The sequence below is a fragment of the Hemitrygon akajei genome, chromosome 8, assembly GCF_048418815.1.
Source record: "Hemitrygon akajei chromosome 8, sHemAka1.3, whole genome shotgun sequence".
Classification (NCBI taxonomy): Eukaryota; Metazoa; Chordata; class Chondrichthyes; order Myliobatiformes; family Dasyatidae; genus Hemitrygon; species Hemitrygon akajei.
Window position 1 is genome coordinate 166776613 of NC_133131.1, and position 12475 is coordinate 166789087.

Genomic DNA, 12475 nt, shown 5'->3' on the forward strand with positions numbered 1-12475 from the left:
CCTCTTGGATGAAATTATAACAACAGGCTACATCAGTTAATTATCTCGACACTACATCAACTAGACAAATACATCTTTCCCACCTTCACTGAAGTCACCACCTTGGATCATAAACTCTTTCACAATACGATGGAAAGTGGAGCCCTTATAACAAAGTTGCTTTCGAGTTTTTTTTCCTAATCCTTTTTCACCTGTAAGAGATAAAACAATCTTAGCACATACAAAATGGAATACATACAAACATGCTATAGGGAAGGACACCTGATCACACTAGTTTTCAAACGCTTTTGTGGTCTGGTGAAATCCCTGAAAATGTAAAAAGAAACAGGATTTCCTGCAAATATCGCCGGTCTCCTGAGACCCTCTTGCAAGTACGATCATATTCTCAGAGTTTTCTCGAACTTTTGGGGGCACTTACCTGCAAGTACTGACATACTCAGGGGATCCCTTCCCTCAGCTTCCAGAAGATACTGTTAGCTACACAATAGAAGAATGTGCAATATGACTGCAGGAATTATCAGTTTTAAAAAAAAACTTTATAGCACTGTTTACTACTGCAGAAATTATATACTATTAAATTAAAAAATGGAGTTCTTGGGTCCAGATAGACAGAATTCTGATGCCCTCATCCAACAGACATACCAGAGTCGGGGGATCCCAGTTTGAAAACCAGTGACTTACAGAGGCTGAGAAAAGGAGAAGAAAATAGTTGCTCTTCAATGCAAGCATTAACAGTTAATTATAATAAAACTCAAAGAGAAATGATCAATATCAAAACATACTATTGCTAACACCCACCACCATACTCTTACAACAGCCAAACAATTTCTTCAAAAGCAACACACACTAAATGTTGAAGTAACTCAGCAAGTCAGGCAGCATCTACAGAGAGGAATAAACAATCAATGTTTCAGGCCGAGACCTTTATCAGGAGTAATGGCAGCATGTCTGTCCTGATAAAGGGTTCCAGCCTGAGATATCCATGGTTTATTCCCCTCCACAGATGCCACCTGACTTGTTGAGTTCCTCCAGCATCGTGTGCGTTGCTCAAAATTTTCAGCATCTTCAGAATCTCTTGAGTTTATGATTTCTTCGAAATCCTTACTTCCAAAGTGTTCTTAACACTGTAAGCACTGCCAACTATTCTCTCCTTCAGCTTTGGCCACTTGTGCCCTGCACCATTCTCCCATGTGACAATCACGATGGACAATTTGCATGGTATCCCTTCCCTTCTGCCCTTCAGTTTTGTCTCCATTCCGTCCCACGACTCAAGATGCAGTCCTCACTAATGATCTTTAAAGTGGGAGGAGATGCCATGCATAAGAATACAGCACAAGAAGATAGAAGTGTATCACTAGCTCCTTAAACCTGCCCCATACCTCGATATGATTTACAGGTTATCTGCCACAGTCCTAACCTCCTCTTCTCAATTCCCTCATCCTTCAAAAACCGTTATCCACTTCCTCTTGAAATACCACCAATAATCTAGCCCCCACAATCCTCAGGGGTAGAGAACAATACAGATCTATCATTCTTTGTGAGAAGCTCATACCAGTCGGAAACGATCATCTCTTAATCTTGTAGCCATGTGCCCTTGAATGAGATTCGCCCATCTGTAGAAACACTGACATCTACCACAAACATCTAAAAGTCTTCAATAAGATCATCCCCTCATTATTCTCAACTCCAAAGAAGCTATTCACACAGAATGCATGTTAAAATGAACCAGTAAGGAGTTAGGAGAGCTAGAAGGGTACCCAAAAAAGCATTGGCAAGTAGGATTAAGGAAAATCCCAAGTCATTCCACACAACATGAACGGGAGGGTAGGACTGATCAGACATAAAAGAGGAAACGCGCTTAGAGTCAGAGGAGGTAGGGGAAGTCCTTAATGAATACTTCAATATTCAACAGTGAGAGGGAACTAGATGAATGTGAGGTCAGCATAGAACAAGCTAATATGCTGGAACACACTGATGTTAAGAAAGATGTGTTCAATCTTTTGAAAAACATTTGCAGAGAGGTTCCCAGTCATTGTAATCACTTGCAGCTTTCCTGACCCAATGATAAAATTTGTTGTCCAAAATTGAGAATGGCAGAAGAACATAATAGCACAGTATGGACGGACCCATGATGGCCATGATGTTGTGCCGACCTTTTAACCTATTCCAAGATCAACGTAACCCTTCCCTCCCACATAGCCTTCATTTTTCTTTTATCCATGTGCCTATCCAAGAGTCTCTTAATTGCCCCTCCCACCATTATCTGCCTCTCCCACCATGCCTGGCAGCACGTTCCATGAGCACATCATTCTTAAAAAAAACCTACCTCTGACATAGCCCCCTTACATTTCTCCAATCACCTTAAAACTATGCCCCCTCTTGTTAGTAAAGGGACAACCCAACAAATCAACATAGCTTCTGAGTCTACAGTAACAGGGATGCTTCCAGTACAGTACCCAGCAAAACACTTGCATAACAATTAAACTTGAACCTCAAGTGGAACAATGAATATAAAAATTGTCAAAACAATTAGGGAAAGAAGGTAAGACTGTTATCTTCACTGTGATCTGGGTATTGGCGACTTCCCATACAACTGCGAGAATGTTGCTAAAATGTATTGCTTCAATGTACACAACTTAATTAAAAAGATTAAAACTTCCTTCAAACACCTGTTACAGCAGAAAGCCAACAGCATCATAGAGGATGAGGAGTGAACCATTAGTTCTCTCTACCTAATGATGCCATTTTCTAAGTCCTAATCTATAGTAGGGCAGCAATTACTGAGGGGCAGACAAAGTAAAATGATAGCAGACACCAAATCCCAGTAAGCAAAGCATACTTCCCATCGAGCCACAGTGACTATCAATGATGCTGGCTAGCGAAGCTCGTTAAACTAGAGGATACAGATTCCTGCTCCCAGCTGAAATCCCACAGACAAACAACCCTTCCCTTCCCCAAGCCTCACCAAAGGTACAAAAGTGGACCAAATTCATAATCAAAAAGAGAAAAAGTTGAAAACATACATTAGTTGATATTACTTTTAAAGGGAAAAAACATTAAACATTATTTCAACAAAACTGCCTGCAGACTTTTTTTAAATTTTATTTGAAAATTGTTGTTTTTGTAGTTCCTGTGTGCTTGTTTTCTGAACACCTTACTTTCAGGACTGACAGCTTCTAAACGCCAACTGTTGTCTAAATGTAACTTCATAACATACCTGTGCAGAGAAAGTGGAAATTCTTACAGGTCTTGGGGCAGACATCTGAAAATAATTCAAACACGATGCGGCCCACTGAAACAAGACAAAAAGAAATGTCAACTCACACAAAATGCTGGAGGAACTCATCAGGTCAGTATCTGCAAAATCTTGTGTTTATAAATGCCAACTCGTGGGTTTTTGAGGGGAAAAAACCATGTAGCCCAAGCTGATCTGTGGTTAGCAGGGTGATAGACAACATGGCAATAAATGAGAACAATCCTTTCAGGTATCTTGTTTTGTCAAATTAACATAATGGTGGCAACATTTCTTCCAGAGGACACTACTTCCATAGCTTTAGCTCAATCAAAACCTGTCACCTCCTTTGCATCTTCTCAATTAATGTAACAGCAGAGATGCGCAATTTAAAACAATACAAACCTACACTTAAAATACAATTTTGCATGGATAGGTTTTTATTCCTTTGCATTGTACTGCTGCAAAACCTCAAACTTCACATGTACAGTACTGTGCAAAAGTCTTAGGTGTGTATAAATCTCTCTCTCTCTCTCTCTCTCTCTCTCTCTCTCTCTATATATATATATATATATATATACACATACAGATATATATATCTGCCCCCTTCCCACTCTCAGTCTACAATAGAGACCCATATCAGAATCAGGTTTATCATCACTCACATGTCATGAATTTTTTTTTGTTTTTTAAGCAGCAGTACAGAGCAATAGATAAAATTACTAGAAAACTGTACAAAATATTAGGCACCCTACCTACGTGAATCTGCCTAAAACTTTTGCACACTACAGTATATTAGTGATAATAAATCTGAAGTGTTTGCAGTATTCAGATCTGGGGCTGCTCCGTTCAGCAGAAAAGGAGTAATGTACGATGGATGGAATAGGTGCACAGAGAAGCAGGAAGCTGCAGCACAAGTTAGAGGTGAAAACTGGCTGATGCACAAGACACTTACACCCAGAATCAGGTTTATTATCACTGACATATGTCATGAAATTTGTTGTTTTGCAGCAGCAGTACAGTGTAACACATAAAATATACTAAAAATTACAATAAGAAATATATATTTAAAAATTAAATATGTAGTGCAAAAAGAGTGCAATAATGAGGTGGTCGTGTTCACGGGTATACTGACTGGTCAGGTGGAGAGGAAGAAACTATTCCTAAAACCATAAGACCAGAATATATAGGAGCAGAAGTAGGCCATTCAGCCCATCAAGTCTGCTCCGCCATTCAATCATGGGCTGATCCAATTCTTCCAGTCATTCCCACTCCCCTGCTTTCACCCCATACCCTTTGATGCCCTGGCTAATCCAGAACCTATCTATCTCTGCCTTAAATACACCCAATGACTTGGCCTCCACAACCACTCGTGACAACAAATTCCACAGATTATCACCCTCTGACTAAAGTAATTTCTCTGCATCTCAGTTCTAAATGGACTTCCTTCAATTCTAATGTCATGCCCTCTTGTCCTAGAATCCCCTACCATGAGAAATAACTTTGCCATATCTAATCTATTCAGGCCTTTTAACATTCAGAATGTTTCTATGATATCCCCCCTCATTCTTCTGAACTCCAGGAAATATAACCCAAAGTTGCCAGACATTCCTCATATGGTAACCTTTTCATTCCTGGAATCATTCTCATGAACCTTTGCTGAACCCTCTCCAATGTCAGTATATCCTTTCTAAAATAAGGAGCCCAAAGCTGCACACAATACTCCAAGTGTGGACTCACATGTGCCTAAGAGCCTCAACATCACATCCCTGCTCTGATATTCTATACCTCTAGAAATGAATGCCAACATTGCATTTGCCTTCTTCGCAACCAAATCAACCTGGAGGTTAATCTTTAGGGTATCTTGCACAAGGACTACCAAGTCTCTCTGCATCTCTGCATTTTGAATTCCCTCCCCATCTAAATAATAGTCTGCCCATTTATTTCTTCCACCAAAGTGCATGACCATACACTTTCCAACATTGCATTTCATTTGCCACTTCTTTGCCCATCCCCCTAAACTAAGTCTCTTTGCAGGCTCTCTGTTTCTTCAACGCTACCTGCTCCTCCACCTACCTTTGTATCATCAGCAAATTTAGCCATAAATCCATTTTAAAACATAGAGTTTTAAATTCCCTGATGGCGGTACTGAGATGAGGGCATGTTCTAGGTAGCTGTGGTCTTTAATCATGGATATTGCCTTTTGGAGATATCGCATTTTGAAGACGTCCTCGATGGTGGGAAGGGTTGTGTCCATGATGGAGCCGGCTGAGTCTACAACACTCTGCAGCTTTTTCCAATCCTGTGCTCTGGAGCCTCTTTCACAAACAGTGATGCAACCAGTTTGAATGCTCTCCATGTTACATCTGTAGAGTCTTTAGTAACACGCTAAATATCCTCAAACTGCTAATGAAATACAGTTGCTGGCACTACATACAGCTCTAAAAATAGTCTTTTATTCTACAGTTAAATTGGCAAAATTATATATGAATGGCTAAATCATATTGAGAGTACATGTCCAGTCAGCCAATTTCCAAGGCAAGATAAATTGATCCTTTACCATTTTGTTCATTAAAATATTTAATTGCATATCCAATGTGATTAGTCAGCACTGCGACACAGAAATTCATTACAGGAGATTAAAGCCTGCAGTAACTAGCAATCTGTAATTCCACATGTGCCATAGGTGCTTGCTTTTACATTATATAAAAAACACCTTATTAATAAGGTGCTACGGTATACTGCTACCGATAAACATTTCATTCCATTCATTTCTTGGCAATTGTTTGCCAATTAAATTCTAGTAAAGTTGCAAAGATCACCATAATTTGATTGTTTTGAATTCTGATGATGGTGCATCATCTGCTCAGAGCATCTTGGATAAGTCAGGAGAACACGCAGGGAATAAAATTTGAACCACACGGTAGAATAAAAGGGAAGCACTATCAATATCAGTGCGATTCATGGGATGGTCATAAATCTTCCAGCTTCACATCAATTACTGATCAGCCAAAAAATAAAGATTAGATAGAATGGAAGTCTTAGTGGAAGTCATTTATAAGTCACAAAGAGCAGAAACAGATCCCTGTAGAACATCATTGGTCACCGACCTCCAGGCAGAATACTCTCCCTCTGCCTTAAGTTGCCAAGCCAATTCTGAATCCATTCAACTGTTTCCCTAGATCCCATGCCTCCCAACTTACTCAATGAGCCTACCATTTCCAATGCCTTACTAAAATTCATGCAAACCACATTCACTGCTCTACCTTTAACTTGCTTTATCACTTGAAAGAATTCCATCAGGCTCAGTTGCCCAATCTAACACTGGCCCGCTCAAATAATGGTCGCTCTGCTTACACCTCACGTCTTTTCATTGGCCCTTGCCCAGTGCCTAATAAAAATGATTTCAAGCTTTGCAGAAAGTCCTGACAGGCCCTGCTAATTTCTAAATCTGGCACCAAACTCCACAAGCAATGGCACCCACAACTAATGGGAGCTTTTCCTTTACATTAGCTGCACCCTTTAGTTGCTGTTAATTAAATCAAAAGTCAAATATTCAAGTGTAATTGACATTAAAAATTCAATCCAGAACTAATGAAAACAAATAAATCAAAGTTCTTCAGATTTGTATAGCCTATATTCTTCTTTCCTATTCCCATGAACTGCACATAAAATTAAACAGTGCACAGGGACCACTTGTGCACCAAATTCATTCCTCTAATTGGAACCATACCAAGTTTCTTTACCATAAGGATTAAAGAATCAAACAGTATTGACAAGGTGTTGTTATAAGACCATAGGAGCAAAATTGGACCATTTGGCCCATCAAGTCTGCTTCACAATTCCATCATGGCTGATTTATTATCCCTTTCAACCACATTTTCGTGTCTTCTCTTTGTAACTTTTGACACCCTGACTAATTAAGAACCTATCGACCTCTGCCTTAAATACATCTAATGACCTCTGCTTTAAATATACTCAATAACTTGACCTCCACAGCTGTCTGCAGCATGAATTCCACAAATTCATTACTCTTTGGTTAAAGAAATTCCTCCTCATCTTTGTTCTAAATAAACATCCTTCCACTCTGATGCTGTGCCCTCTGGTCCTAGGCTCACCCACTCTTGATTGCAACTGCTATACCAAAAGGGCAAGGAAAAGCTGAAGCAAGTCAGTAGAAGTTGCAAAAAAACCAAAAAAAAAAAAGGATTTGGAATGTTTCTATTTAAATACTAAACACCATCTTTAAATTTGGGTGATATTCTGCTTCAGGAACACTGGGTGAGGTATCAGAGGGCAAATGACACAGCAGGAATCAGCATCTCACACAAATGAGAGTTTTCTCTCGCCAATCCTACTTAAGGTCAATGCAGAGTAAGAGAGACAGTTATTCAAACTACCTCACTATACAAGCTATTGATAGAGAGGAGAACTGCAGGCAGAATTCTGGCTTCTTTCTTGCCCTGGAGAAGGATATGTGCCAAAAAGGAAAAAGAGAAGACAAAAGTAAATACTCCGTCTCCTCCAGTTGTAAACCAACTGAACAATACATCAATGAGTTGGAAAAGTCTGAGCTTCCATTCCCTGTGGCAGAGGTGACTGTACTATTCCCTCCAGCTTCATTCAATCACCACATCCCACTTCAACAAAGCACAATTTTCAGTGCCTTGCTTCCCCATTAGAAGCTAACAATTGGACTGGCGCACAAAAGAACACAGGATTTCAAACTGCTGTCTGCAGGGATATTATTAGCATTGAGTGTTTTCACCTTCTGCACTACAACTATCCACACCACCCATAATAATCTGCTGCAGTCTTCTAACTTATCTGCCTTTCCTAGGTAACCAGCATCTTCCTTTAAAGAAATGTGGGGCAGGGAGTGGGGTGGTAGAGAGAAAACACTTAAAAGTTTAAAAACCTTTTGAAATTTAACATAATTCAATATAAAAATAACTGGCTGTGAAGTGTGATACGCAAGTTATTAATGAATTTTAAGATACACAGATGCAGTTCATTTACACCAACCTCTTGAAGATCGTGTTTTATTGATCATTGTAATATGACATAAGGTCAAACTTGACCTATTTTTAGAAATGCTTTTGAGCTCTCATACTTCAAATACCTTCTGCTGTATTAAAAGTTCCTAAAGGTTGTTATAGCTGTGGGCTGCTAATGGGGACAAGCTCCCACTACCTATTAAATGCTCCCAGTGGTGTGCACCTCAAATAGTCTCTGACAACCAAGTCCAGCTCCTGGCCTTCACGTGTGGCTTAGGTACTAAACCCGGCGGAACTGTTTCTACTGACAGGAGAAGGGACAAAGGTGGGTTACTGGCTCCTTAAAACCATACGCTTCAGGCAGATGGAGCTCGTCAGCCATGGTTGTCAGCTCATCTAGAAGGAAAACTCTGATCTCAAATCTCCGCTGCCTTGCAGCTATACCCACTCATGGGGAAGACTTGAGAAGTAAACCCTCTCCAAAGCCTCAACTTCCTTCCTATAATGGAGTGACCAGTACTGTTTGCAATATGCCAAATACGGCCTAGAGTTTTATAAAGCTGCAACATAACTCCCTGACTTTAGAACTCAATGCCTTGTCTAATAAAGGCAAGCATGCCATATGCCTTCTTAACTATCGCATCAATCCATGTAGCCACTTTCAGGGAGCTATGAACTTGGACCCCAAATATACTGTCTGCCTGCTCTATGTCTCTCATAATCTTGTAACTGCTCATTAACACTGTTACTTGTCTTTACATTCGACCTACCAAGGTGTAACACTTAACATTTAATCCAAAATTGCTTAATGTCATTTTCTGTACACAAGTGTAAGGAGAAGAAAATAATTGTTACTCTGGATCTGATGCAGCACAAAAGTAACACAGAAGAGAAAGAACACAATAAAGATACTAAAAACCACACAATAAATATAATTACATAAGTTGGTTTATATACATAGATTGATTGTATGCCCAAAAATGACACGAGGCTGTACATAAAGTGACTGACTGGAAATAATAAAGTAGTGGTGGAGATGGTGGGTGGAGGTGTTGATCAGTCCTACTGGTTGGGGAAAGTAACTGTTCTTAAGTCTGGTAGTCCTGATGTGGATGCTATGTAACCTCTTTCCCGATAGCAGTGAGGCAAACAATCCATCAGCAGGGTGGGTGGGATCCTTTACAATTTTACTGGCCCTTTTCCAGCACCTTTCTGTTTATATGTCCTTGATGGCAGGTAGTTTGGTACCGGTAAAGCACTGGGCAGTTTGACTACCCACTGTAAGGCCTCCCTGTCCACCGCAGTACAGTTTCCGTGCTAAGCAGTTGATGCAGCTCACTAGGATGCTCTCTACTGTGCACCTGCAGAATGACACAAGTATGGATGTGTAAAGTCCAGCTCTCTTCAGCCTCCTCAGAAAATAGAGGTATTGGTTAGCTTTCCTGACTATGTAGGATGTTGTGTGTGATGTGCACTCCCAGGAGTTTCAAACTGGCTGCAATTTATAGTGCTGTGTTGCCAGTGTAAAGGGGGATATGAATGGTCAAAGCGCTAACTATCTCCTTTATTTTGCTGACATTAAGAGGTTATTTGCCTGACACCAGGCCTTGAGCTCTTCCACCTCCTCTCTGTTGGCCACCTCATTACTGGCAGTGATGAGCCCCACAATGCCATGTTATTGGCAAACTGATTGCTTGGGTGTCTGGCCATGCAGTCACATGGAGGACAGTGACCAGCGTATACAGCAATGGGCTCAGCACACAGCCCTAGGGGGCACTCATGTTGAGGAGGATGCAGAGGGAGGAGTGGTTGTGCATCCCGACTATCGGACATCTATTCCTTTGGAAGTCCAATTTAGACGAAGGAATAGCAACAGGAGCTTGCTCACCAAGGTCTCGGGGGCAATAGTGTTGAATGCTCAACTGAAATCCAGAAACAGCATCCTGACATAACTGCCCTTATTTTCTAGGTATATCTGGGCCTGGTGCATGACAGATGCTATGTCATCAGTCATAGAGCAGTTCTGTAGGTAAGTATCTTGGAGAGTGTCCGATGTGGCAGGAAAAGCGTTTTTGATATGTTCCATATTCAGCCATTCAAAGCACTTCATGATGATTGGCGTCAGTGCTGTTGGGCCATAGTCATATAGTTCTGAAGGTGTACAGTTCTTTTGTACAGAAATGATGGTGGCTGACTGGAAGTGTGAGGGGACAGTAGCCTAGATGACTGAAGTGCTAAAGATGTCCGTGAAGATGTCAGTGAGCTGTTGTGCACAATGCCTGAGTGTTCAGCCTGGAACATTTTGTAGCACAGCTGTCTTAAGGGGGTTGACTCTCTGAAGAGGCCTCATGTCTGTGCTGCTGTTACAGACAGTGGCTGCTCACCTGGGGGGTGGGGAGGTAGCTTTCATGGCTGTCATTGTGTTGCATGCCTCGAAATGTGCATAAAGGTTGTTTAGAGCATCGGGAGAGAGGTGTATCTGGTACAGTCAACATTATTTTTCCTTGTGTAGTCAGTAATGCCCTTGATGCCCAGCCACATATGCCAGGGATTGTTCCTGAATTTTTTTGTAAGTAGGCAGTCTTTGCTCTCAATGTCTAAGATAAGATTTTTGGACATGCTAAACTCCATCTGCCATTTCACACCCATATCTGCAACTGACCTATATCAAAGTTATTTTTATACATCACAAATAGCAGAGGTCCTAGTATAGATCCCTGCAGAGCACCACTAATCATAGAATAAGTCCCTTCGACCACTACTCTGTTTTCCATGGGCAAGCTAGTTCATAACTGAATCAGCCAATTCACCATTGATTCCGTGCATCTCCTGGATGAGTATCCCTTGAGCGGCCTTGTCAAACTAAAATCCATGTAGACAACATCCACAGATCTACCTTCATCAATCATGCTCCTCACTTTGTCAAAAAACTCAATTTTTGCCCTGCACAAAGCAATGCTGACTCTTTAAAAATACTCATAAATCCGGTCCCTAAGAATTCTCTTCAGTGTCTTCCCTACCACTGAGATGAGACCCTCCGGTCTATAGTTTCCAGGATTATCCCTCATTCCCTCTCTTTCCTATGTATTTATCCTCAAATAACCACTTCCAATTTACTTTCTCCAGCTCCTGCCTAACAATGATGCAATTACTTTTATCCACCCCCCCACCTGATTATCTAGCCAGTTTCACTCCCTAATACAAGGTCTTCTGCACACCATCCCTCACTGGACCCTACATTCTGCCCCTTCTCAGTTCTGGTGCTAGAAGAGCCACAGTCAATATTGGGGAGGCTAAAATAAGTTTAAATAAATAAAATTGGGGAGTTTAAATTATCAGTACAGTAAGTTCTGACAACCTTCCACGATCTGTCAGCTTCTCTGCTCCTCTAGCGATTGCACCATTCACATTCCGGAATTCTACCCATATCTCCATGGCGGATGATCCCTCCGAGATGCTCTCTCCTAGTGCAGCTGCAACATTCTCCCTCACCAGTAATACAACTCCCCCGCATCTTAGACATCCCCCACTTTCGTATCGACAACATGTATGTCCAGGAAAACTTGTCAGTTCTGCCCTGCTCTCAGCCAAGTTTCTCTAATGGCTGCAGTACCGTAGCTCCATATACTGATCTAGATTCTAAATTTATCTGCTTTGCCCATTACACTTTTTTTGCATTCATACAAATACATCTCAGATTTGCTGTATTATACAGGCCCTGTCTGTTTTTGCTGTTTGATTTAGTTCATTCACCCTCTCCAGAAAGAAAGACCATTCCAAAGTAGTAGCCCAAGAAGCAAAGTTCAAAGTAAATTTATTATCAAAGTACATATATGTCACCATATACATCCCCGAGGTTCATTTTCTTGAGGGCAATTCACAGTAAATACACAGAAACACAATAGAATCAATGAAAAGCCGCAACCAAACAGTCAAAGTGTAAAAGACGACAAACTGTGCATATACAAAAAGAATACGAATAAATAAGCAATAAATATCATGAACATGGCATGACGAGCCCTTGAAAGGGAGCCCATAGATTGTGGGAACAGTTCAGTGTTGAAGTGAGTGGCTGGGAGGTCAGCAGGAGACGCTCATGGAGTGAGCATTGTTTCAGATTCGCTCCATAACCTTTACTTTTTTTAACCTATGATCACCCTTATTTAACTTACTTTTACCTACACCAAAAGATTCTTGCTACTTTTTGGACTTATCTTTAAGAGTTTATTGTGAATTTTGAAGAAAT

General features: G+C 40.8%; 1 protein-coding gene across 7 annotated transcripts in view; it reads right to left on the minus strand.

Annotated features, from left to right (window-relative positions):
- nktr (natural killer cell triggering receptor) overlaps positions 1-12475 on the minus strand; it is a 243430-nt gene that overhangs the window by 110035 nt on the left and 120920 nt on the right. For all 7 annotated transcript variants that reach the window (XM_073055021.1, XM_073055020.1, XM_073055018.1 and 4 more), the window contains 2 exons: positions 3218-3292; positions 84-191 (listed from right to left, as the gene is read on the minus strand). In XM_073055021.1, coding sequence (XP_072911122.1) covers positions 84-191; positions 3218-3292 — 183 coding nt within the window. The remainder of the gene's footprint in view (positions 1-83; positions 192-3217; positions 3293-12475) is intronic.